The sequence below is a fragment of the Grammomys surdaster genome, unplaced genomic scaffold (assembly GCF_004785775.1).
Source record: "Grammomys surdaster isolate TR1022 unplaced genomic scaffold, NIH_TR_1.0 125877, whole genome shotgun sequence".
Taxonomy (NCBI): Eukaryota; Metazoa; Chordata; class Mammalia; order Rodentia; family Muridae; genus Grammomys; species Grammomys surdaster.
The window spans coordinates 382063-410002 of NW_021620702.1; the positions used below are offsets into that span (position 1 = coordinate 382063).

At 46.5% G+C, this 27940-nt stretch overlaps 1 protein-coding gene across 8 annotated transcripts in view; it reads right to left on the bottom strand.

Annotated features, from left to right (window-relative positions):
* The window catches only part of R3hdm2 (R3H domain containing 2), a 111693-nt gene that overhangs the window by 15468 nt on the left and 68285 nt on the right, over nt 1-27940 (bottom strand). For 4 of the 8 annotated variants that reach the window (XM_028752061.1, XM_028752059.1, XM_028752060.1 and 1 more), the window contains 11 exons: nt 27747-27833; nt 26245-26371; nt 23528-23606; nt 22854-22913; nt 22056-22196; nt 21425-21533; nt 18754-18849; nt 15961-15992; nt 15799-15852; nt 8985-9217; nt 4841-5013 (listed from right to left, as the gene is read on the bottom strand). In XM_028752061.1, the coding sequence (XP_028607894.1) occupies nt 4841-5013; nt 8985-9217; nt 15799-15852; nt 15961-15992; nt 18754-18849; nt 21425-21533; nt 22056-22196; nt 22854-22913; nt 23528-23606; nt 26245-26371; nt 27747-27833 (1191 nt within the window). Of the gene's footprint in view, nt 1-421; nt 524-4840; nt 5014-8984; nt 9218-15798; nt 15853-15960; nt 15993-18753; nt 18850-21424; nt 21534-22055; nt 22197-22853; nt 22914-23527; nt 23607-26244; nt 26372-27746; nt 27834-27940 lie in introns of all 8 variants that reach the window. The other 4 variants (XM_028752066.1, XM_028752063.1, XM_028752062.1 and 1 more) reach the window with 4 other exon arrangements.

The window sequence follows — 27940 nt, forward strand, 5'->3', positions numbered from 1 at the left end:
AAAGGTATGCGCCACTACATTCACTTTACAAACAGTCTACACAGCATGTATTTGCATCTGAAGAGAACATACATTGAAACATGAGAAAGGTAGGATTTAAACACTTTAAAACCAGTACCTGAGAAGTCTGCAAGGAAGAAAATCAGAGAGAGCAATTCTGTGCAGAATAAACTGGGAAACAATGGCATGAAGGACGCAGAGAGCAGAGCTGAGGGCCTGGGTCGTCAGCGAGACTCCTCCTCCTACTCAGGAGCTCGGCATCCTTGTTCTCTAGCACATGCTGTGCTAGCCCCTCAAGACACAGCTCTCTACAGCTCTTCCAAAAGCACCACATGCTTGCAAGGCCACTAAAGCCTGACCCAGACACCCCACAGACACAGGCCACACAGGGACACAACAAGATGGGGAGTGGTGGTTATACCATGTTGTACTGCTGGGGCGGAGAGACTGGCAGAAGGACTTGGGGACAGGAGCTTGGAGAGAACTGAACCGGCTGCGGAGAGGGCTGCAGGGCTGGGACTGGCTGTGGGCAGCACAGAGGCATGTAGAGAGGAAGAGAAAAGCATAAAGGGAGAGAGGCGGAGGGAAGGGGGGAACATGTTAATCATACAAGACATTCCGTATGAATCACATGGCCACTGAGCAGGCTGCCCACCAAGCCTGGGATAGCTTGTGGCTTTCACATCTCTCTCAGAGAAGCAGTCTCTCCTCTAAGAGGAGACCCAGTATTCTCTGCCCCACTAGCCACTTAAACTCTGCAGCTGTGAGTTATCTCAGGACTCTCAGGGCCAAGGTCTGTGACGTGGGTCCAAGCAGAGCCTTCCCAAGGTGCATTTTGTGCTGACCACACAATCTGAGGAGCTCCATCAACACCTCCCTAAGTGCCCACTTGAGGGACACTGTGCACACCCAGCAGCTCTCCTAGAGGAAGTGCTCGCCCACAGAGACATCTCTCTCTACAGGGAAGAAAAGGAATAAACAGTAGATTCTTGACTCATGATTTTCTGTGCAATACGAAAATGCCCTCATGAGTGAATGGGGAAAACTCGGAGTAAGTACAACCAGAAGGCTGTGGTTTTTATCCCTGAATCCCTCACTACCCTCAGGAGGAGAGTCTGTCTACTGAGGACACGCAGTGTTCTAAGCCAACTGTTCTCCTCGCGTCCTCTTGTCTGGTCCTCTGCATCACTCCATCACTCCTTCAGCTGCAGCTCCTGGTGCAGGAGGGTGAGGAGAGTGGTGAGGAAGGAGAGGGGAGAGCATTGAGACACTGATTCACGACAGCCGCAGAGTATCAAGAGATGGGTAACATAGCAAAGCAGAGTACTTGCCTGGCAGTGTAAGGCTCTTGGTTCAACCCCAAGCAACAGAGAAATCTGGGATCTCTGGGCCCACCTGGGATCACAAAGCTAAATCAAAAGAATATGGCTTGAAACCCAAAGGGGACTGGAGGCCTTGGCAGAGGATCCGACAGCTAGAGTTTTAAAGAGTTACTGAGAATCCCAAGTGTCCCGGAGAGGAAGATAGCTGTAGCCTGGAAAGTTAGCTCAGTCCCACTGATATCCTATAAGCCAATGGCATTCTAAATGTAACTGCTGGCCATGCTGTCCAACATTATCTACAGATGCTGCTGGTTCATACAGACATTTTCTAGTGTCCTAAGCCTCTTGAGGGATGATTACCCTGCTTCAGGCTTGTGAACAGTGACGTGGTCAGACAGCTCATTTTCCACACACTTGTGAATTTTAAATGAAGAGTGAGCCAGGAGTGGTGGCACACACCTTAACTGTAGCACTTGGGAGGCAGAAGCAGCCGGATCTCTGAGCTGGAGGATAGCCTGGTCTGCATAGGTCATTCAGGACAGCCAGAGTTATATCTGTGTGTGTGGTGGGGAGGGCTGTGAGGAGAAGGGAGGCGAGAGGCTGATGTTCTTCTGATTCCTTTAACTAGGAAGGGCCATGGTAAACGGAGGGCCTCCCTTCTTTTTAAATGTATGTAAACATTTGCCTGCATGTGTAACATGTACCAGTTATGTCTCTAGTGGCTATAGAGACCACGAGGATACCTGTCCCCTGGAACCAGAACTACAGATGGCTGTGAGCCTCATTTGATTCTTAAATCAAATCTAGGTCCTCCATAAGAACAGCCAGTGCTCGTTCCCACTGTCTCTCCAGTATTGCCAATGCTGTTTTGGTGGTGGTGGTGGTTTGGTTTGATTTGGTTTGAGCTAGGATCTATAGGTGGTGGTGGTCTGGTTTGATAAGAACTAGGATCTCTCTAAGAGACTACAAGGACATCTGTTGCCACCTACTGGTGAATTCTGGGATACATGAGAGCTCTGGGATGCACAGAGACACTAGCTAGCTACAGTGTTAAACAGGGTTCCTTTGTAACATTCACTCCAGTCCAAACTCAACAAAACCCAGCCACTGAGCCTTCACCCTCTGGCTGAGTCCCTGGTGCCGCCTGTGTCACTGGTGCAGGAGGTCAGTTCTGCTTAGTAAGGAAGCATCCCAAGAAGAGTGTGAGTCTTGTTCTGCCAGCACAATGTCTGAGACTGGGCAAATGCTTTCTGATCCCAGTCCCAGTGTTTTCTAAAAGGGTTAGAACACAGTGACACATATTTATTTGGTCACTTCTCTCATTTCCACACTGCTATGTTATTTGAGGGACCAAACCGCAATTATTTCTGTGCAACTGCACAGCCCCACAGTGCTGACAGCCATGAGGCCAGAGTGGCCAGGAGGCCAGGAAGGCAGGGACGGAGGTGAGGAAGGAGAGGCCGTGGGAAGACGAGAGGGGCAGGGAGAAGAGGCAAGGCAGGACCACATGTTAGACAGTGTAAGGCTAACAGCTACCACAGACACTCCCGGACACACAGACTTACCCAGGCTAAGACTGTTTGGGAGTCTGTGATTATGATTAACTTCCAGAATTATTTCTTTGAGAACAGAAACCTTTGAATCCCTAATCTATAGCATCTAACCCAACACCACACTCCATACCGACAGCTCCTCCACTGAATAGCAGAATCCAGGAGCTGGGAGTAGAAGGCTGGAATCTGGAGCCCACCTGTCATTTATTCCAACACATGGTCCCACATGGTTGTTCCTCTATCTCTTTATCCCTTCTCCATTCTTGCTGTGTTTTAAGTGTGGATGGCAGGTAAAAGGAAAAGACAGAAGACTAAGAGGGAAAAGGGAGCCAGATAGTATTAAAATACACACATTTCAGAGAAAAAGAAACTAAAAATGCAAGTGGGACCTTAGCAAGTGAGATGGACACAGAGAACAACACCACGGGAGGCTGGGGGGCAGCTGGAGGAGGAACACTTTACCCACTCACAGGCAGAGCAATGGACCCAAGTGCACGTCTTAGCAGAGACCTAAGCTAGTAGGAACAAGACCTAACAGGGCATCCTGGGATCCATCCACTTGAGTTTACAATTCATACTGACCAGGTTGGGAACTGGTTCTTTAAAAAAACAAAACAAAACAAAAAAACAAAAATAATAATAATAGTAGTAATTATGACTACTACTACTATTACTATTTATTACTACACCCCGCCTGCAGTTTCCCCACCCTCCTCCCTCGCAGTCCCTACCCCCAACCTCCCCACCGCTCCTCCCCATCCACCCCTCCTCCATTTCTCTTCAGAAAAGAGCAGGCCTCTCATGGATAAACCAAACATGGCATAGAGACGCCATGCTAGCTTGGGCGTGCATGCGTGCGTGCGTGCGTGCGTGTGTGTGTGTGTGTGTGTGTGTGTGTGAAGCAGCCTGGCAGGTAAACAACTTAAAGACAGCAGCAGAAGAGCAGAGACAGACGGGCTTCTGACTACGAAGGACATCTGAGGTCAGACATGGGACAGGAGACTGCTCCGCTCAGAACAGGAAGATTCAGTTGACAGAAGAGCTGACTCAGGCTGATGGCCTTCATGGTCTGTACAGAAGCAGTGTCTCTGAAACCTTGGTTCACAGCAACATCAACCAAGGTCTCTCTGTGTAGCTCTGGCTGTCCTGAACTCACTCTGAAGACCATGCTGGCCTCGAGTGCTGTGACTAAAGCCAAGAACCACCACTGCCCAGAAAGTTTTGTCTTTAAGGAAAGTTCTTACTCTGCAGCTCATGGAGCTCAGACTCAGTCTGTAGCCCCTCCTCTCTTCGTACTTGATCCTCCTACCTTAGCTTCGAAAGGACTGGAATTACAGCACATGCCACGCACCTAACCTCTGTCTTTGGGAGGCCTGGAGCTGTGATGCTTTAAGTTCCTCACATAGATACAGTGAGCAGAATGACTTTGTTAACTTTACACAGGACTTTAAAGGGTACAGCAGAAACACAACATGGAGCAAAAGATTCCACAAATTCTCAGATAACCAGGGGTCAACTATCAGGCACACACCTTTAAATTCTCAGCACTCAGGAAGCAGAGACAGGTGGACTCAGTTCTGGGCCAGCCAGGATTACACAGACAGACCCTGTCTCATAAAAAGAGGAAGAAACATAAAATGGAGTTCTCAGGATAGCCAAGTGTGACAGTGCACATCTGCAATCCCAGCATCTGGGGAGTGGGGGGTGGACATCAGGACACCAGCTGAGGCTGCCCCCAGCCTAGACTTTAAAGCTAACATAGGCTTCAAGACACCTTGTCTCATTAGAACACAACAACAAAGGGAATGCTTTGGCTAACATCTGCCCTTATCCTGCCCTCCCAACAACTAACAAATAAGTAATAGAGGCAAGTGTAGAATACTTCCACAAATGACACGGTGGCCTTACTTCTAGAGCGTCACTGAATCAGAGCAAAGGGTACTGGACACTTGAGTAGTAACTCACCTGTGAGATCATGTGATTATTCAAGGGTGGCTGTTGTTGAGGAGTGGGTGGGAGAGCAGGAAGTTGCTGCTGTTGCTGCTGCTGCTGCGGCTGGGCAGTACAAGGAAGAAGGCCCCGGACAGACTGGGGTGAGGTGACCTGGTTGCACACTTCTGGGGCACCTAGTGCCATGCCTAAGGCAAAGAGGAGACCCACCCAAAGTTGTAAATACCAAGCACAAGTGTACTTCTGGAGGGCCCAGCTGCAGGGTTTTACTTTTTCTTTGCCCTTTCTGTTCACTTCCTTCTCCCTATTCCCCACAGTTGCCCAAATACCCGTGCAAGGACAACTGTATTGCAGCTTTTCTGCTGACCCCTTAGAAGGTTTCTGTTCCCTCGGGTCAGGAGACACCTTGGGTGTTAATGGCTGATTTGAGAATTGAACAAAATGATCTAGAGCAGCAGTTCTCAACCCGTGGGTCACCACGGCCTCCGGGGTGGGTACCAAACGGCCCTTTCACAGAAGTAACATCGAGATAGCAGCTACTTAAACTACAATTTGTAACAGTAGCAAAATTACAGTTATGAAGTAGCAACAACAACAACAACATCAGGGCTGGGGTCACTGTAACATGAGGAGCTGTGTTAAGGGATCACAGCATTAGGAAGGCTGAGAACTCTGCAGAGGCCGGCAGATCACTGTTGAGTTGGCGGCCTGCCTAGTATACACAGTAAGTTCCAGGACAGCCAGGACTACATAGAGAAACCCTGTCTCAAAAACAAACAAAAAAACACACACAAAAACAATAAAAACCAACCAACCAAACAACCCCTCACATATGTGAAGTTGCTGAGGCATCTCCCCTGCAGTGTCTAAAATCAATCTGTCTCATCATTGGGATAGCTTAAAATGTGAAGCTTCAGAGATTCTTGTGCACTACAGGACCTTGTCTTCTTACTTTCTTCCTACCTGTGTAATACCATCCTTTATGAAAGCTGCAGAGAAAACAAGTCCCATCTTCAAGCATCCATAACCGCCCCACACACCACACACAGCCTTTACCTGACAAACTTTCCCATTTCCAGGCTCACTAAGGCATTTGCATAGTCACACAACACAGTTTTTAAATAAAGAGAATAGGGTTTATTTTGGCTCAGCCCACCACATACTTTTACCAACTATATACTGTACAAGAGAGACTCTGTAATGAACTAAGGGATGGTCCTTGGCTAGTCCTAAAATCTGGGAAGAAGACAGAGAGCTAGTAGTGCCATCACCAAAGCTGAGTGACAGACAGCCATGCTGAGTGAGAGAGAAGCTGGGGCAGCAAGAACCCCCCCGCCCCCAAGGGTTGAGGAAGAGAAGTTAGGAGAAGAGGTGCATGGAGGGATAACTAAGTTTATCAGATTGAGAGGAATGAAGCTGACATCACAGTCAGGAGATGGAGAGCTGGAGAAGGACGTGTTTTTAAAAATGAGCCTCAGCTTCCCAGGTCACCCCCATGCCATTTATATAGGTGATGTAGAAATAGAAACATGAACTTGGATGTGCGTGCATGCCTGCATGCATGCGTGCGTGCACGTCCCCGAGGTCAACAGTGGGTGCTGTCTTTCAGGACCCACTCACCTTGCTTTATGGGTTTGCTGACTCAGCCAGGCTGGTGCATCAGCGAGCCGTGGAAAGCCTCCTGTCTCTCTCTTCCCATGCTGGGATTGTAATTCTATTTTATATGTGGCTGTTTTGCCTGCACATTATTTATCTGTGCCACATATTTTGTCTAGAGCCAAAAGAGGCTAAATGAGAGCATCTGATCCCTAGAAATGGATTTACAGATGTCTGTGAGCCACCATGTGGGTGCTTGCTTAGAATCAAACCCAGAGCCAGAAAGACACGCTTGTATGTACTCACTTACACGTGGACATTAGCCATAGAGGGCAGGATAACCACACTGCACTCCACCGACCCAAGAAACTGGGTGATAAGGAGATCTTGAAGGAGGATGGGAGAATCTCACTCAGGAGAGGTGGATGAGAGACGGAAGTCAGCAGGAGACGGGGTAAGGAGGGGAATGGATGGCAATCAGGAATGGGGGGAGTGAGAATGGAAATCAGTGGGGGCATCTCTGAGAGGGGGGATATGGGGATGCTATGGGGGTGATCCAGCTGAGATTCCTACCAGAGCCAGGCAGGACTTCCAGAGGAGGGAGAGGGACATTAATCCACCCACAAAACCTTCAACCCCAAATTTGTCTTGCCTACAAGTTGTGCAGGGATAGTCAACCAATGACTGCCCCAAGCTGAGACTCAAACCATATAAGAGAGCCAACCCCTGACACTATAAATGATACTCTGCTACGCTTGCAGACAGGAACCTAGCATAACTGTTTCCTGAGAGGCTTCATCTAGCAGCAGATGGAACATGTACAGAAACCTACAGTCAAACATCAGGCAGAGCTTGGGGACTCTTGTGGAGGAGTTGGGGATAGAATTGAGCAAGCCAGAGGGGCCAAAGACACCACAAGAAGATCTACATGGTCAAGTAATCTGGGTCCGAGCCTGGGCCACCAACCAGAAAGCACGCAGGAGCTGGACCTTGACTCCTTGTAACAAATGTGTAGATTGGTGCTCATGCGGTTTCCCTAACAAGTGGACAGGGGGTGTCTCTGACTCTGCTCCCTGCCAGGGGATCCCCTTCCTCTAACTGACCTGCCTGGGTGGGAGAGGATGTGCCTAGTCCTGCTGTGGCTAATGTCCTAGGGTGGTGTGGTACCCTGAGGAACAGGGCAAGGGTTAGTGCGGGGAAGGACTTATAAGGGTAGGATTTGGAGGAGGGGGGCTGCAATCTGGATATAAAGTAAATAACAAATTAAATTATTGGAGGAAGAAAAAGAAAAGAGAAAAGAAGAAAAGAAAAAAAAGGGCAGCCCATGCTCTTAACTGCTGAACTGCTGAGCTATCTCTCCAGCCTCTGTGCCTGGCTTTTCACACACAAGCTAGAGATGAAACTCGGGTGACCATGCCTGCACACTGGGAATTTTACCTTCTGAGCTGTCTACCTGGCTCTACTATGAACATTCTGAGGAGGGGACTGAGAGCGAGTAGATCTGTGCTTTAGATTAGTAAATCTGCTCTGAGAATGGCTTAAAATAGAGTAGAGATAATCATGGAGCTAAAACCGTAATTAATAAAATCCAGGCCTAGTTAAAGGCAGTTAGAAAGGGATCAGCAGAGAAGAGCGGGAGAAATCTAACAGAAGCAAACGGCTTCACCACAACTGCCATCTACTGGCGATCACCTACAGTTCTTGTGGTGCGCGATTCACAGAATTCTTTCAGGGGCAACGATGGATGTTGAGGTTGATGGAGAGCTAAACAGCTCTCTGGTAAGACTGCAGCAGGAGCTGAGGGCAACCCAGAGCACTGAGGGTGGCAACAGGCTGTCACGCACAACATGAGACTCTACTTCTTCCTAGTGACTACATTCCAGAAAAGCAGGGGTAGCAGGATGTGTCTAGTAAGTTCTGGCATGTTGGCTACTGCTGGTTGGTTATAAACAGTTATACTTTATACTCCCATGGGGCACAGAATCAGTCATTTACATCTTACCATGTAACCTTGCTCTGGGCTAAAATCTACCTCAGTCAGGTAATATACAAAATAACTGAACTACAACCAGCCCCCCTTCCTTCCTTCCTTCCTTCCTTCCTTCCTTCCTTCCTTCCTTCCTTCCTTCCTTCCTTCCTTCCTTCCTTCCTTCCTAAAAAAGAACAAAAAGTCTGAAAGAAAAATCAAAGAGGCAACTAAATTTAAGAATGAATAATGGCACCAGGCATGGTGGCTCGTGCCTTTAATCTTAGCACTCAGCACACAGAGGTAGGTGGGTCTGAGTTCTAGGCCAGCCTGGTCTACAGAGTGAGTTCCAGGACAGGCAGGGCTTCATAGAGAAACCCTGTCTCAAAAAAACTAACAGACAGACAGACTGACAGATAAACAGATTTAAAAAAAAAAAGGGTAATGGATCCAGGAGATCAGATCTCCTCTCTTCTGGTAACGATGTTAAGTTTCCAAGGAACTGCACTGCACCAGATGTTTCACCTTAACCGAGTTACTTTGCAAAAGACAAGCAAGAAGGGACAGTGTGCCCTGAAAGGAGAGCAGCCGTGGTACCTGGCCTGGAGAGCCTGCCTGCACTGCCGCCTTTACTGCTGCCAATGCTGTCGCCTCGGGTGAGGATGGAGATCCCACTGAAGCTGCTGGCTTTGGTGACAGGCGGTCGCATACTTCGGACAGAGCCATCTGAGTCTGTGCTGCTCCAAGGCCGCGGCTCCAGGGATTTGAGTTCGCTGTCTGTGCTGCTCTGCCGGCTGCTTGAGGTGCGGCTCAGCCCTTCCCGGTTTCCCCTGCAGAAACCACAGTCGTCAGAGGACCTCCCCCCCAGACCCCAATTAAGCAGAAGGGCCAAAAGAGAGAGTTCCTTTTTCAGTCTCTCATTAACAAAGACGAGGGGGAGGGTATGGACACTGACTTCCTGTCAGGTGGCTGGCACACTGAGACCTGATGTGAGCAGACAGAACAAGGTCCAGTACAGTAACAAAGAGCAGAGGCAAGTGTGAAAGACAGCGCATGGGCAGCTCCTTCAGCACAGCGATCCAAGGCGAACAGGAAGCGACATACACGGTACTGAGACTGACTGTGGTCTCTTTTCCACACCCTGCAGGGATCTCACACATGCAGGAAATGGAGGGCAACAGGAGGGTAGCAGCAACTTCTGGGACTTCTTAAAGCAAGAGAACTCCTAGAAGTTACTGTTGGTACCAAGTGGGAGTAGCCAGTGACATGGCTGCATCCCACAGAAGACCTTCTAGACAGCATGCATCCGAGCCAGCAGAGGCACTCACGAGCACTTTCCAGGGGTTGGAAGACTATAGCGAAAACTCTGAATGTCCAAACTGTTTTGTGGAGATTCCATCTTGGTATTTGAGAACAACAGATGCCACAGATGCTAAAGACTCATGTTTGGAAAATCAAGTATATGCGTGGGACTTGGTAGAAAGGGGCTTGACTGTACTTAACTTTTAATCTTACTGCCTTGGGTGAGGGACAAAACTACTGAGAAAGGGATTCTTCTGTTCTTCCTAGTTATAAAATGTCAGGCTTATCCTGGCATTAAAGGCATTGCCTGCACTGGGTATTGGCTGTGTACACCTTTGACCCCAGCACTCAGGAGGCCGAGGCATGTGGCTCTCTGAGTTTGAGGATAATTTGGTCTATAGAGCAAGTTCCAGGACAGCCAGGGCTACAAAGAGAAACCCTGTCTCAAAAAAAAAAAAAAAAATTGCCAGTGGTTAAAATTGACAGTATGCCTCAAAATAACCATTGCTGACCTGAAAACTTTGTCTTGCCTTAAAAAAGGTACGTATTTAAGCTTGTATAAAATGTTTTGGTTGTATAAATGTGCCTGGTATCCACAAAGCTCAAAGAGGGCATCAGATCCCTTGGGACTGTAGTTAAGGATGGTCCTATGCAGCCAATGGGGTGCTGGGAACTGAACCCAGGTCCTCTGCAAGAGCGACCAGTGCTCATAACTGCTGAGTTGTCTCTCCAGCCCCTAGAGGTTTATCTGTTGTTTACATGTGCCTGTGTCTGTGTGTGTGCATGGACCATGTGTACAGATGTCCAAGGAAGACAGAAGAGAGGACGCCCTGGAGCAGGCCATTCTGAGTCAACACGGGTGGGTCCTGGGAATCAAATTTTGATTCTTTTTTGTTGTTCTTGTGAGTTTGAGGGAGTTTCGTGTTTTTGTGTGTGTATGTGTGCATGCATGTGAGTATGTATGAACACGTGTGCAGTACATGTGTATGTATTTTCTTGATCAGGTTCTAGTATTTTTCAATCGTTTTCATTACTATATTTTAGTCATTTATTCTGTGGCCATGTGTGCATGTAGGTCAGAGGACAACCTGCAGGTGTGGCTGCTTCTCCTCTACTGTGTGAATCCTGGGGTCAGATGCAGGCTCTCAGCCTGGGTGGCTGGCATCTTTACTCAGTGGTCATCTCACCAGCCTTCCACCTTATTTCTTGAGACATCTGCTCTCACCAAACCTGGATAACTAAGGCCAGTAAGCTCCATGGATGCTCGGCCTGACTCCCGGGACAGGGTTACAGATGTGCTGCCATGGACAGCTCTTCCAGAGGTGTTGGAATCTACAGTCAGGGCTCCATGACTGCATGGACACTGTGCAGACTGAGCTGTCTCCTCAGCCCCTCTCCTGAACACTTACTGTTTCTTACTAAAAGCATACAAGGCTCAGCAATTTCCTTCATTCTAGCTTCATCTCAACAACTACTACCTGAGGGAACCACACGACAACAATCACCAAGATTTTGGTGCGTATACTAGTGAGTAACTTGGCAAAATCATAGTCGTTTAGATTTCCTTCTTTTCATCATTATCCCACCAAAACCAAATAGAAAAGCTACCCCAGTCACTTTAGCTCCAAAGGCACTTTGCTCAGTTATTTTGAGAGTGAGCTAGCTTGGCTCCTCCCTGTCTCCTCTCTTCCAGACAGGATCCCATCATCCTGTGCTGGCTGTCGAGAACTGACTCTCTAGACCCGCCTGCCTCTGCCTCCCAAGAGCTGGGACTGCAGGTGAGTGCCACGAGTGGCTGGCGGTCATTTTTCCGGTTTCTATTAACCATGCCATGGAGTGCTAACAACAAGCAGGCACCACTGATTAGCAATATACCAAGTCTTCTTTGCTACCTGGAGTACACAGAGTCTCATGCTTCTCTATCTAGAGCTAGAATAATGGACTGTACCATAGTTCTGTTTTCTCTAAAACTTAATCTTTATTCTCTGGATGCCAAGAGCAAAAAAAGGTAACAAACATAAATCAAAGACTGTTCAAAACAGAAGCAGGAATGAAGCAAGAGCCAGCAGTTCTGTCTCAGCCAGGCTCCTGAAGACTCAATGACAATGTGTATGGAGGTTACTGGCAGTGCCAATGGATCAAGCTGCTCATTAGACACTCGAGCACACACTATGTTGGTTTTCTCAACTAAAATGCTGCATTTATCTGGATGACCTGCCATTTACTTTCTCTCAGTACCTGAGGGAGATAGAAAGTGCCTTAGGAAGCAGTGCCTCTGGACCTGTCCAGTTTCCTCACAGCAGGAATGGTCAAATGCTCAAAAATGGATTGTCTGATGATTTAATACATTATTCGCTTAATAGAGAATCTAGAGAGAAAACAGACCAGTTCCCTTCTCTATAAATAATCAGATCACTAAATATATGGCAATTTGGGAGCGCCACTAAAATTCCATTGTGAGGAATGACTGGGTTGGGTGTGTTAGAGAGATGGGATAAGGATAAAGAGCACACTCATACTTCATGTGTTATAAAACCAGGGCTAATTTAGGTAACTTAGTGCTGGTCTCTGTCGCTCTTTCAAGATGGGGTATACTATACATAGCCCAATCAGGCCCCAAACCAGGTATGCAGCCAAGGGTCCTCCTGTCTCTACTCCCTTAGTGCTGAGATTCAGGTATGTGTGACTCTAGACACAGCTCCTCATGTGGTATGAGGACCAAATCCAGGGCTTCAGACATGTTAGGCAAGAGGTATACTACCGAGCCTCACCCCGACTTCTCTGATTTAGTTTTAAAGTAGACTTCATTTAGTCTTTTATAGGAAGAAGTCCAGTTTGTTGGGTCTGAGAAATGGTGGGGTTGTAGAAGGGGTGACATTTAATTACGAGCACTCAGCTTCTCTATGGCCTATCAATGGACTAAGACTTCCAGAGAACGGGGAGTTGGCAGTTATTGCCAGTGTAGATGACAGAATTTGGCATTATTATGTATTTTCAAAACCATGAAATGGACAGAAATGAAAGATTCAGGACTACGATCCAAAACAAGGTCCGCAGTCAGGCCTGGATCTGCGTTTTTTTTTTTTTTTTTGGTTTTTCGAGACAGGGTTTCTCTGTGTAGCCCTGGCTGTCCTGGAACTCACTCTGTAGACCAGGCTGGCCTCGAACTCAGAAATCCACCTGCCTCTGCCTCCCAAGTGCTGGGATTAAAGGCGTGCGCCACCACTGCCCGGCCTGGATCTGCGTTTTAAATTACTTTTTTTTTTTCTTTTTTGACCCAAGCTTGCCTCAAACTACCTAAGCAGATAGGGATGACCTTGAACTTCTGATCCCCCTGCTTCTGTCTCCCGAGTGCTGGGATTCCAGGTGTGTACACTATCCCCACTTTCTTACACTGCTCCTGAACCAGGTCCTTGGTACACTAAGTAGGTTCTCCACCAGCTCAACCACATTACCAGTACCTAACTTAAGTTTAAAAAACTTCTCTTGCCGGGCGGTGGTGGCGCACGCCTTTAATCCCAGCACTTGGGAGGCAGAGGCAGGCGGATTTCTGAGTTCGAGGCCAGCCTGGTCTACAGAGTGAGTTCCAGGACAGCCAGGGCTAAACAGAGAAACCCTGTCTTGAAAAAAAACCAAAAAAAAAAAAAAACTTCTCTTGTTCTTAAATCTCTGTGTCTTCTTCTAATTTACTTATTCATTTACGTGAGACAGGGCCTCACTATAGCCCCGGTTGTCCTAGCACTTGCTACATAGACCATGACTCTATCTATCTCTTTCCATGTGCTGGGATCAAAGGTGTGTATCACCATACCCAGTTGTTTTATTTTTAAAAAGCTTTATTTTATTTTATATTATGTATATATTTGAGAGTCAGTAGGGAGCCTGTGCATGCAATGTGCCCAGAAAAAGGTGTAAGACTCCAGGAAGCCATACTTATAGGCAGTTGTGAGCTTCCTAATATGAGTGCTGGGAACTGAACTCGGGGGTCTCTGCAAGATCAGTGTGCGCTTTCACTGCTGAGCCATTGTTCCAGTCCCACTCTTATTTGTAATTGTTAATCATTTTTTATATTCCTGTGTGTGAAGGTCAGGGAACACCTCCAGGAGCTAGTTCTCGCCTCCCACCACCTGACTCCTGGGGCTGGGTGCAGGTCACCAGGGTTGGTGGCAGCTGCTTTCACCTGCTGAGATGTCTCACTGGTCTTCACCTAGGTCTTTAATCAAAACACAGTTTGATTTTTCAGGCTTGAAAAAGAGATGTGGAGAGATGAGGGCTGCACCTGCTCATCAATTCTTCAAGCTGTTATCTACACAGTGGGGCGTGGCCTGATGCTCACAGGGAAGCATCACTTTCAACTGTGAATTTGAATTAGGCGTCTAATAGAACACACGTTTGAGAGGAAGAAGGACTGTCTGTAAAGAGCTGGCACGGGACAATAAAAAGACCACTGGACAAAATCAGCCTTGTTCTCACCGCTTACAGCCGCATAAACTAGGGCTCAGTATTCCACCTCTACCTTCTGTTTCTTCTGATATAAACCAATTGATCAGGTCAATACACCAAGAAAGTTGAACCAGGTGAGATATACTTCGGCAACTAAAAGGCACTGTTCTCTGGGATAATTATGACTATAAAGTATATGCTATCTAGTAGAATTTCATTTTTTTTTAATGTGAAAATTTTACATATCTTTGGTATTATCAACAATGCAAAGCTCACTCAGCCTCTGGTTTTCAGATGGACTTCAAGGTGGCACTGTCTAAAAAAAAAGAGGTCAGAGGGGATGGAGATATGGCTCAGTGGTTAAGAACACTGGATGCTCTCCCAGAAGACCTGAGTTTGATTCCCAGGACCCACATGGCAGCTCAAACTGTCTATAGTGTCTTTCAGGGAATTCAACACTCTCTTCTAGCCTCTGTGGACACTGCATGTATGTGGTGCATAGACACTCATACACATACATCTTAAAAATTTTAGAAAAATGAAAATTCTCTCCCCTTCCTAACAGTGAGAAATGTCATTGTCTTTCTCCCTCCTCCTCTTCCTCTGAAGACCTATTTTTGCTGATATGTGTGTGTGCATCTCTGTGTGGAGTGTAAGTGCCTGTGGAGGGCAGAGGGCATCCAATCCCGTGAGCCGCTTGCTGGGAGTGCTGCGAAGGAACTCAGGCCTTCTATAGGAGCAGTGCACACCTAACCACTGAGCATCTCAGCCTCAGAAAGCTGGACAGGAGAGGACAGACAGAGCTTTAAAGTGAGACCTATATTGTGCATCTCAGGATTTAAAAAATGGAGGAACCCTTTGGAAAGAGTTAGTACTGACATACAGTGTTAAGCACACAGGCCCTCGTCTACGTTCTGCACTTTCTCTGTTGGTGGACGAGGAGAACAGACTTACAGTGAGTTGGCACAGGTAGGGTATTTCTCCCACATCTATCTTATACTGCCTTTAGGATGGGACTGAGAGACTACAACGAAAAGGTTTTATGATGTTTGTTTTGTTTAAAGAGTGAGAGTATTGGGTACTGGAAAAGCTAGTACAGCAGGGGGCAGCAGCAGCTCCCCTCACGAGAGGGTAAGTAACAGACAGCAGGTCCTCGGAAGGACTGCTCTAGGTCATCCTAATCCACATCTATCCTCTCTGAGGTCGGTCATCTTAGACATTATACTGTCTCAAGGGAAAACCACACACAGAGAGATATTCATTATACACATACATATATTATCTTTCCTAGAGACACAAAACAGTCCCTGTTCTAGGTTCAGATATCAGCTGTCCACACCTTTCCACAGACTGAGCAAAGGCAGCCAGCTGAACCCATCCTTTTACCTTATACTAGGTGGGGGAGGGGGAGCAGCACTTGCCTGTCTCACACAGCTGGTGTCCCCTTCACCATCTACTCAGGGCTCAGTGACACTGGCAACAACAAAGTCACTGAGGGGGAGTCTTTTTTTCCCAAAAGGCAAAAAAGAATCCAGTATTGCAAAACTCACAAATTTAATTATTCCACAAGCAGCCATGCATGGAGCAAACTCACTCACTCCACTGAAAGATTACAGCAAAACAAAATTAAAAATAAAAAGGAAAGATATAGATCACACACAGGTACCTAAAAATCTGCCTTCTCTTGTGAGAGCTAGAAGAAAAGGCTTCTTTGGAGAGTCTGTTGGTTAATATCAAAAACAAAACAAGAATAGCATCATTACAGGGTCTGGTTAGCCTCACTGACAAAGCTGGATGGCAAGTGGAGGGCATGCTGAGTGGTACTAACCTGATGTCATTTAGATATCCATTCTGGCCGGTCTAGGTAGGGGAGAAAATGGAAAATAACTCATAAGAAAGTAATAAGGCACGACAGAAAAGGATGTCTATGATGCTATCAATACCCACATTCTTCAGACCCAAGCTCTCACCCATCAACAGGGAGGGAGTAAGGCTAGGGTGACCCACCCTTACCCCAGACCAGTTTCTCACCTGTCAAGTGAAAACATTTGGCAGTTTTAGCCTTTCCAGAGCGTTTAACATGAAGGTCGGTGGGGAGAAGTGCTAGAGGAGGAGCAGGGAAGCTACCAGCCTAGTCGCCCCTGAGCTCTGCGCTTACTGCTCGAGTAGTGAACTGAGTGCAATCATTGACACACTTCATCTTAATCATGTTCAAAGGAAGGGGGACAGGAAAAGGGAACTTCAGTTTTTAGAAATTAACCTCCGTGGCTTTTCTCTTTCTGCCCTTTCCATCTGCCCAGATGAAGGTGCCGCGCCTGGAGTCCCATTATGGGTGAGATATTGGGGATGCAAATACTTTTTAGAGCCTAAAAAACTGAGGACACTGGCATCTGAGACAGTCCCACCAGGATCGTTTCTGACAAAGCCACTGAGCTGGGTGAAGTGGCTCCGAGGTGGAGCCGAACCTGAGGAGAGGCCCTGAGGACAGGCGTCCAGCTGTTGAGCACAGCTGGCTCTGCACAGGGCAGCTTCCCAGCTGGCTGGCGGCCGCAGCGCAGGCTCTAGAGAAGGCTGCAGCAGCAGCATTTCCATCCGAACACCCTTCTCGGCACTTCCCGCTCTTCGGGCCTGTCCTTGTCCTCACTCTACCCTTCCTCATTCCCTCTGACTGGGCGCGCTCCTCTCCACAGGAGTCTTTGGAGGATGGTGGGCTTTGGCCATTTCTCCTCATCTAGATCTTCTGACATTCCCGAGGCCTCTACTACAAGAGCTAGGAAATACTGAAACGAAAGTGATAAATCCACAAGGATTTAACAAAGAATACATGTATTAGCAGAGGCTTGAGAGACTAGAAATCAGGAAGGAAAAGGAGAGAAGCACTAACTTTGCCTTTGCTATGGCTGTAGGCAGCTATGTTCCACTGTAGTTGATAACTAGCTCCAATGCCCTGTAGTAAGCCATCCATGCTTTCAGGTAACAGGGCTTTGCCAGAGCTTGACACAGCGAGGCCGCCATTTTCCGTGTGTCAGTGAGGCAGAGGAGTACATACACAGTCAGCTAGGCTGTCACTGCTGGGACTACCTAATCTAAGAGCCCAGACCAGAGCAAGCTATCAAGAGGTAGCTTCCATTGAGTGTGAACATGGACGCTGGAGCCAGAGTGTCTACAACAAACACCAGTGCCCTGGCTAACGAGTATTGCTATGGTAGGCTGTTATCAAAGCTCTCTGTGTCTTAGAATCTCCTTTATAAAGTGAGAAAAATAATTAAAATTACTTCACAGACCCGTTGTGAAGATGACATACATTAACCTACAAGAAATGCCTAAAAGACAGTAAATACTACACAAGTATTTCTATTCACAGCTCAGGGTCATCCTGGCCGTATCCACAACCACGGCATCTCTCCTCTCATTCCACCCGCCTGGTTTGCAGGTAATGTACTGAGCTCCCGTGAGTAGGAATAGTCTGGAGGACAGACTTTTCTGACTCAGAATGGAAGCCTACATAACAGACGGTGAGATGACTGCCTCTTGACTTCTAGGACAGAGGGCTTGTTGTGTGCCACTTTCCATAAGGAGTCTTAAAAGTGCTCGGCTCTCTGTCTAGACAACAAACAAACATTTTTCTGGAGTGGAGACATTATTGTTCTGAGTGAGGTGATGATGAAAAGACACACACGTTGTTTGTGTGCGTTTGTGTGTGATATAAAAATGGGAGGGTGTTTTGATGGAAGAAGAAGAACAGAGGATCGGCAGGAGAGCAGTGTCCATCCACATGATCACATGATCTAAACCTCCTTTGTTGCTAAGATGTCACTCTGTCTGGGTCCACGTGTTTTGAAGGTCTGTCCATCTGCGGCTTATCTAACCTGTCCCTGAAATCCTGCTCTGTATCTCTTAGACTAACAGGCAAAGGCAACTAGACACGGGGTGATAAGTGCGTCTGATATGGCCCACAGTTCCTAAAGATAGTTACCTAAGCTGACTGACTGTTGCTCTTTGGACCACGAAGCCAATTCCTGTTCTAGGAGCAAGGGAAGAACTAGAGGAAGAGGAAGCTTCCCATGCCAGTAGTGCGTGCAGGGAACTGGGGGCATCCTCTGTGCACGGGGTCTGACTGCGGGACCTGCAGGGGACTACGTCAGAACAGCCCTTTGATAAAGTATCAATACATCCTAAAAACAAACTGGCCAAACAAGATGTGTGTTGAGCCTATATGGATACTGAGTCTTCCACTGAGAAGCAATGATGTGTAGAACAGACAGCGGGAGTCTGGAGGGTGAGTGGGAGGAGGCTGGGCAGGCGAGACTTAGGGCCCTTTCATCAGCTCTGCTAAAACCAATTCCCTTTCCAGTCTAGTCATATTTACCAAATTCAGCAACTCCAAGTTTTGGTTCTCTTTGTACAGCAGAATGTATTTCAACACAAAGGAAAACCTGTAGCTTCTCAAGAAGCCATGCTCAGGGTTAGAGGTCAAATCTTGGACTGACTGATGTTGGTGAAAAGAAAAGAAAAAGAAACAAAAGACCCAGCAACATTTATGGAGGGTTCATTCCATTCACAGTTCCAAAGATTAAGAGCTAAAAGCTATGGTCTGACAACTCTCAGAAGCTACACTTACCTCTCGGGCAAATATTCTCTCTCGGACCCTTTGATATTCCTCCTCTCTCTCTTCTATTGACTTGCTCCTCCTTCCATCCTGCAATGGAACTCTCATCTAGATCGGTGAGCAGAATTAAGCTAGTTAAGTTCTCCTCGTACTGCAAGCTCACTGCACACCAGCAAGGAAGAGAAACCGGGAAAGTTTACAGTTGCCATTTAAAAAAAAAAAAAAGAAAAGAAAGAAATAAAATAAAATTTCCAGTCCTGGACAGGTTTCACTGGGTACATCTGACCATGCAGCTTGAGAGATCAGCTTTTCTGGATGGTAGAGGACTTTCCACCCTCCCCCAAACCCCAAATATCAAGACCAACTATGTATAGGGATTGGGTCGATTCCCTGGAGTACTCAGGTACTGCTCAGTCAGTAAAGATCAAGAAAACAGCCCTGGGAACATAAACAGCAGTGCTTTAGAGGGCAAGTGAGGGGAAGAAGGAAGCTGAAAAGGGCCAAGAAGTCAGTGCCTAGCACAGCTGAACACAGAGGAGGCTACAGAACTAGCACTGAGCAGGCCCTTCTTCAGTCACTAACGCCACATCCTAGCAACCCGCGTCAAACAGGGCTTAGCAAAACCTCAGGAGTGAGGGTAAACTCAAAGACTACGCAGTTTTCTCATCTTAATTAGAGCAACTGAAGGGAGTCTAAGAGACAGAAATACCAAGAGAACAGTGCAACACGGGAGAGAGAGAGAGAGAACAAATGGAAAGAAATGAGCAGAGAAAGGAACAGATAAATGAGGCACAGTGAAAGGGGAGAGGAAGACAGCAAGGGCAGAGGAGGAGATGGCTGACAGAGAGACGTTCATGTTCTCTAACAGACAGAATGACAGGCCAATAGTAATGTTGGATGGGCAAATGACCACACCGTTCCTCCTCTCGATGCTGTCTGTGAGCCCTGTCCCAGGTTAGTGTGACAGAGAACCTTCTCTGCAGTGATCACAAAGGTGAGGCGCTCCGAAGGGAACCCATTCCTCAATGCCGCAGGCTACACACAACTCTGACCTTCAGCCCGAGGCTCCAGATGAAGCTCTAAGGAGCCTGCTGCTGTTCTAGGCCAAAACTGTCTTTACCTGTTTCTGAAGGCAGCCCCAGACTCTGGGGTCCTAACTCTGATTACATACTGTCCTCCCCACTATTTGGAACCTGTATTCTACTAATACATTTCATCGGCTCTATTACAAGGAGACACAAGACCCAGCACAGCACGCCCATGGCAGACTAGAAAGCATAATGGGGCGTCAAGGGGAATCCCAGCTGTTGACTCCCAGTAAACTGACTTCAGGCAAGTAACTTAACATCTGGTGGACTCAGTATTTTTATGTGTGAAGTGGGGTTAATAACCCCATTTACACCGGGTTGTGGAAAGGATTAAAAGAGATAACATATATATGTTTAAAGCAAAGCTCAGCTCAGGGAAAACAATAAAATACAATACTACATTTGTTACTAATATTACAGCCAGAAAGTACACAGAATCTACCCTACTAGGAACCAAGCTTGAAGCTGTGAGATGAAAAGTTTGCAGTAGAAACAGATTACCTTCCATTCCAATGTGCCTGTAGGCCTGAATACTTCCTGATACATAAAAAGGGGCTTTGGAAAAATGTAGAGAAGGGCATCAGGATGGAAAGGCTTTTTCTTGGTTTACAAAAATTTGTCTTTTTGTAGTTTTCTTTGCTTTCAATCAGACCCAGCGTGTTTGTCCACATTAGATAATGGTGTCTTTCTTAAAAGGACTCCCTTTGAGTTTCAAGTAGCAAGCAAGAAGGTCCTGGTCTCAAGACCATACAGTATTTCAAGAAACCTAAGTGTGACTGTAGAAGTATGGTATTATTATATGGTTACAACTCCTCACTAAGACTCATACTGGTTCTACCCAACCACAGTCTTCAAATCTAACCCCCTTTGGCAGCCAAGCAGATGTAGGATAACTCTAAACTCTCCATTTAGCTAAGAAAACTAATCCTCAATCATCTGCTACCTAAAGGGAGAACAGCAGCCAGCCCCACCATACATGAAGGGATAGGACAGTTTAGTGTGTTTACTGCTCAGTTCCATAGGAGTGGGTCAAGATGAATCTGAGTTCCCAGCACTGAAACTCAGATTAACCTACCACGGTGCCAGGCATGGGAAAGACAAAGGTGTTTTATCAAAGGGGATCAGAGACACACCTCTGTAACTGGTTAAGTCAGACACAACTCTGCCAGTTTAAGGCTAGCCCTCAGCTAGGTTAAGAGTGGAAATGGGATAAAGCAACTCTTGGTTATTTTAGTAGCTCCCAGTGTAAGCTCTGTAAGACAGGGAGGGGTTGGGCAGAGATGACACTGAAGTCAGCGACATCAAGGCTGACATAGGGAGGGACCTTGCCTGTCCAAAATGAAATGTAGTTACAAGTTAGAGGCAAACCTAAAGAACTGTAGGCCAAATGAGGCCTCAGCACCGTGTCTCTCTGGGGCTACGAGCATGGCATCCGGCTCAACAACTGTAGCCAATCCTCAGTGGTAAGCCCCAACAACTCAGGATAATAGCTCTAATTTTCCATTCTAAGATATTTTCAATTTTCTCCACTCCCCCAAAATCCTTCTCCCTTCCCAGTTTCTCTCTTTATAGGCCCGCCCTCTTCCATTCTTCACCTGGTTATCATCTCGGTCCATACTGGCATCATCTCTCTTGAGAATGAATCTCTGTTGAAATTCTGTGTTCTTCTCATCTTTTATATGTTCTGAGAACCTCTGTTCAGGGCTGAGATTTGGAAAGAAATGTGAAAATAAGGGAGAAAAAAGATCTTTTTGTTAGGGAGAAGAACTTTATGCACACTTCTCCTAAATTCCACATCTCTACTCAAGAGAATTTGTGGTGTTAGGAATCACCACAAAAGTGAAAAAGTCACTTGAAAGTTCAAGTGAACTGTGTGTCTCGTCCCCTCCCCTTTACTGAGACAGGACCTCAAGCAGTCTGCCTCTCAGCTCCTGAGTCTTCTGCCTCTACCTGAGTGCTAGGACTGCAGGTGCACACCACTACAAGACGTCTGTTGTTCAAGGTAACACCTCTTCACTCAAAGTTGTGTCTGGCCTATGCAAGGTGAACAAAAGCCAGGCCAGTCTGCATGAGCCACCAGTATCGCTAATCAGAATCTATCTCTAAGACCTCACAGAAAGAGGGAATTGATGAGATACCCTCCTCCCTCCCCCGGATTCTCTGTCTTGCTCTTCTGTCCTGCCTGGTTATCCCATGAGAACCGTCCAATCAATGGTCTCTCCTTACATCCTCGTGCTGCTGGTTTTGTTGATGATGACAGCTTTCCCTGTTTGATCAACATTGTGGTCCATTCCAAAATAGGCAGCTACCCGGTGTAATAGCATCCGGTGATATGAGGTCATCTGAGGGAACTTCTTGAACTGGTTACTGAAGGGATTTCAGGGCAATAAGTAAAAGAAGACAACAACAACAGAACCTGACTCATTTTTCTTAATAGTGTCTAACGGGGAAAAAATTTGGGAGGATCAGATGTACAAAAAATTTTACTCTATGAGAACAAAACAAGTTTCTCTCAGTATTTTGTAGATTAATTCATTCCAGCCCCTAGTAACACTGCTTGTTCCTACTTAAGGGCTTGCTTCCACCACTTGAATGTTGTCAGTTAAAGGAAAATGGGAGTAGAGTATTATCTGGGGCGAAACCTAGCTGCTAAAAACCATAGAAATTCTTGTTGGCTCAAGTTTAACATTTCCAGACTGTTTCTTTCTCCCTCTTTTTAAGACTTATTTATTGATTGACTTATTTAATATGAGTACACTGTAGCTGTCTTTAGACACACCAGACACATTATAGATGGTTGTGAGCCACCATGTGGTTGCTGGGAATTGAACTCAGAACCTCTGGAAGAGCAGTCGGTGTTCTTAACTGCTTAGCCATCTCTCCATTCCCTCTCCCAAATTCTTTCTCCCAGGGTGTCCTTACTTCCAAGTTCTTTCTTTGAGAAAAGACTGGTGCCCAAGGCTGTCCCCACCCCTCCGCGGTGTCCCTCCCACCTCAACACTGTATCTCATCAGAGAAACCTACTTGTTGTCACTGATGAAGTCCAGAATCTCTTGCTCTAACTTTAGCAGCATCATTCTGTCCCTGTTTAAACAAAATTAAAGCAAAACAAAACACAGCCCTCCCACAGACATTAAAAGTAGGGACTGAAAACCAACTTGTTCATCACAAAAACTGAGGGATGGATCCAACGTCTAATTAATACTGGATGCTGTAGGGCACAAGCCGAGGAACCTCCTATGGTATTCTGAGAAAGAACACCAACTCAAGTACACAGTTTATACATCTTTCTTAATCATGTCTTTGCTAATTCATATAAACACGCGCTCTATGCTTGTGAACGTAGGCATTATCCTCATCCCACCCAGGACTCAGAGGGCCCTATCTCCGCAGCGACTCAGCTCCCGCAGCGTCACAGCGCGCTCGCTCCGTGGACTCTAACCAGCGAGCACACAAGTCTTATGCTCTCGGCCATCACACTCTTCGTCTACAGCATTGCTGTCAACTCCTCAAAGTACAGAAAGCTCAATGGGACAATTTTCCAAATACTCAAAAATAAAGACAACACTTTACAAGAGTGAGAAGCAGTGGGCATTCTATACTCTAGTGATAGAGAAACGCTGGGAAGGAGAGCCGTCTGGCTTCAGAGTCCCACTGCCCACCCCCTCCCCCTCCCCACACACCAACCGTGTTCTTACCTTGGGTTTTTTTTCAGTGTATTTACAAGAAATTCATGGAGATCTATTCCAGTGGAGTCGGTATATTCTTGGCTGGAGTCTGGAACCACAACAAAAGAAATTTAAAAGAAATTAAACTGCTTGCATAGTATCTATTTTTAAACAGAAGCCAATGTCTACACAGACATTATAAGACTAGGACACCAGAAGTAAACTAAAGGCCTCAGCATAAAATCCTGAATGGCATCCACTGCCAGCTCTGTGAAGCTCCTATCATGGACAGGGCTGTGATGAAGACTGGTCTAGCATGTGTACAGCCTGAGGTTCAATCCCAAGTACTACTAAAAACACAAAACAAAAAGGAGAAGCCATGGGCTGAGGAAACAGCTTGGTGGACATAGTCCGATCTCTAGCACCCACACAAGAGCTAAGCTAGCACTGGGGACAGATGGTGAAGGCAGGCAGCTCTGTGGAACCCACTACCCAGCAAGTCTGGTTGAATCAGTTCTAGGTTCAGTGTATAAACTACTTCAAAAAATAAGGTGGAGAGGCCGGTGAGGTGCTCAGGGGTGGAGGTGCTTAATGCCACAGCTGGTGACCTGAACTTGATTCCTGGAACTGACTCAGTGGAAGGAGAGAACTAACTCCTGAGAGGTGTCTCTGACCTCCAAACAGGTATCATACAAACAGAAAACACACAAACGAACACACACACACACACACAAAGATACATGTCAAAACTAAAATAAGGTAGAGGGCAAAAGAAGGACACCTGACTTCAACCTCTGGCCTCCACACATGTGAACACATATGTCACACACACACACACACACGCGTGCACACGCACACGCACACACACACTGCAACAACAGAAGGATGACTATTTGGGCAATAGTACTATAGCAATATCACACTAGAACACTATTTAACATTACTAAATGCTTACTGAGTGTCCGATGAAGACAAAGCAGGCTTTACTCTATGAAGGACAACACGTAAGGGGAATCGCAGCTCAATTTTCCAAAATCTCAGGAAATCTGTCCAGCTTTAATTGCTTTGTCAAATACAGTTTTTCGAAGACAAAAACAAAATTTTAGTGTGTACGCACATGGCATAGACACACAAGCCCTGGTACAGGAGGCCAGAGCACACTGTGGAGAGTCACGTTTTACCTTACATCTCTGTGTGGATTCCAGGGATTGAATTCAGGTTGTTAGGCTTGCAGCGCCAACATCTTTACCACAGAGCTATTTTGCTGCACCTCAAATATGATAATTTTTATAGACTGTATCTTTAAAGCTAGAGTCTTAACAAGTAAAAGTGGATTTGTACTATAAACCATAACATAACAGGGCAGGGTGATGTCCAGTTGGTAGAGCGCTTGGTTGACATAAATGAAGCCCTGGCACTGGCCCCAGCCCCTTAAACCAGCACAGTAATCCCAGTACTCAAGAGATGGAGAGAGAAGGAGTCAAGACCAGCCCAAAGTACACGAGACCCTGCTTCCAAATAAATAAACAAAGTAATATATAAGTGAATCACTTATTACATAATTATATAAGTAAGCCACCCCCAATAGAAGATACGCTACTGTGATTATTCATACCACCACCTATCCTGGAGCATAAAGGAAGTCAGAATGGACTACACTGCCTTACTCTAGGCAGTGTCAGTCCTGACAGAGTGCCTCTCTGTGGTATGTAGGCCCTGAGGCAAGACTGCTTAAAGAAGCAAAAAAGTACTTAACGTAGTTCATAACTCCTCCAAGTCATCAAGGCAGCAGACACGGAGCTGCAGTGGGTGTGAGGTGTCATGACAAAAAGAAAGGATATTGTAAATGTTTAATCCTAGCTGTTCCAGAGGCTGAAGCAGGAAGATTCAAGGCCTGTCTGGACTACAAACTAAGTTCAAAGACAGCCTGGGAAACTTAGGAAGATTATGCCTCAAAATGTAAAGTACTAGATGGTCAGAGATACAGCTGAGTGGTAGAGTGTTTGCTTGCCTAATATATGCAAGAGCCTAGATTAAATCCCCAGCATAAAAGGAGAGCAGAAGAGAGAGTGAGGTGTGGGTACAGCTCAGCTAGTAGAGGACCCCACATTACAGCCAGGCACAGTGACACACCCTGTAATCCCAGGACTCAGGAGGTACAGGCAGGAAAAGTTCAAGGTCATCTTCAGCTACACAGCAAGGCAGCCTACATGAGACCTTGGCTCAAAATTTAAGAGAGAAGGATCTGGAGGGATGGCTTAGCAGTTAAGAGCATGGCTAAGCATGCTCTTCCAGAGGACCTGGGTTTGATTCCCGGCAACCACAAGGTGGCTCTTTACTGTTTGTTAACTCCAGTCCCTGGAGAACAGGCACCCTCTACTGGGCTGCCTAGGTGCCAGGCATGTACATGGTGCACAGAGACACATGCAGGCAAAACATCTATGCACATACAACAAAATAAAAATAAATCTTGAAAAGAAATTGAGATGCTGGCAGTGGTGGCACATGCCTTTAATCCAACACTGGGAGGCAGAGGCAGGACATCTATGAGTTCAAGGCAAGCTTGGTCTACATAGTAAATTCCAGGCCAGCAAGGGCTAGTCTCTCAAAAATAAATATAAAATAAAACTCCTCTCCCCTCCCAAAAAAAACATAAGGGAGGGAGGGAGGGAGGAAGAGACACACAGACAGACAAGACAGCACACACTGTGGCATCGGGCTAAGGTGGATGAAAGGACAGCCCTCACCTCTGGAGAGCATCTTCCTCGGGACCTTTTCTTTGCTTTTGTCCTTGTCTTCCTTTTCAGACACATCTTTTGTGGACTTTTCTTCCTCCTTGTCAGAGGGGCAGCTGATGTGCAGTTGAATTATATCCTTAAACAAAAGGAAAGAGGCATATAATCAAAGATGGGAAAAAGATTTAAACTCTATGGTAGGTGTGGAGAAAATGGCTCAGCGTAATTAAGGGCATCTGTTGCTCTGACAGAGAACCCTGCATTCATTTCCCAGACCCTGCTGGCAGCTTACACCTATCTGTGACTCTTCTTCCAGGGGATCCGATGGCCTCTTCTGACATCTGCAGGAATCAGGCATGTACATGGTACATAGACATTCAAACAAAATGTTCACACACATAGAATAATGGCCACTTCAGCCTCATAGATTTAAATGTTTAGTCACCAGGGAGTGGCACTATTTGAAAGGATGAGAGTGTGGCCTTGCTGGAGGAAGTGTGTCACTAGGGGTAGGCTCTAGGGTTTCAAAAGACCAAGCCAGGCCCAGTGGCTCACTTCCTGCAGTCTTTGGATCCGGATGTAGCACTCTCAGCTACCATGAATTCATGTACGCTGCTATGCTTCCTGCCATTATGACAACGGACTAACTAACCCTCTAAACTGTAAGCCAGCCCCAATTAAATGCTTTGCTTTGTAAGAGCTGCGGTGCTCATGGTGTCTCTTCAGAGCAATGGAACACTGACTAAGACACCCACTGTATTACCTCTCCTGCCCCAACTTTATCTTATAGAAGAGTGTCTATTGTTAATTACTTTATTTTTTTGTTCCACTGACAGCAGAGGGCAACCTTTTCCTGTCAGAAGTCACAGCTGAAGCTGCTCTGGGTACCCTTGCAAGAACGAGATGGGAAGGGCTTGTCAGGAAGGGCATGTCCAGCCCCAGGTCCCCTGCCACAAGAGCAAGACAATAAGATAGTCCCCACTGTCACCTTCGTCATAGATCACCACAAGAGCCTTTTCCTTTGTTTTTTTCTTTCCTTTTTTAATGATTTATTTATTCTTATTTTAAGTGCATTGGTGTGTAGTCTGTGTGTCTGTCTGTGTGAGGGTGTTGGATCCTCTGGAGTTACAGATAGTTCTGAGCTGTCGTGTGGGTGCAAGGAATCAGAACTGGAAAGTTTCTCTGGGAAAGCAGCCAGCGCTCCTAATCACTGAGCTAGATCCAGCACCAGGACCTTTTCTCTAAAGGACCTTTTTCCATGGACATCTTGGTGGGCCAGGTCTGCAATCCTAGCACTTGGGATGTAGAGGCTGGGGGATCAGAAGTTCAAAGCCATCTTTGGTTACACAAAGAGTTTGAGGCTAATCTGAGATACATAAGACCATGTCTCAAAACAAAGTAACACTCTGTTTCTTGATTTCTAGGTCCAGTGTCTATGCTTGGGTTGCTGCCACGCTTTGTGTAACAACTGTCACGGTCAGAATAAACAGCACTCAGGCTTGTAAAAGACCTACCTGTGTGTCTAGTGGTCCATCCACAAACGGAGTGGAGGATTCCTCACATACGGCCAGACTGCGCACCAACTTAAGTTTGGAATTAGACTGAAAAAAAAAAAACACACAGCACAAAACATCAAAAACTACACCTCTCTACCTCTCTACCTCTCTCTCTCTCTCTCTCTCTCTCTCTCTCTCTCTCTCTCTCTCTC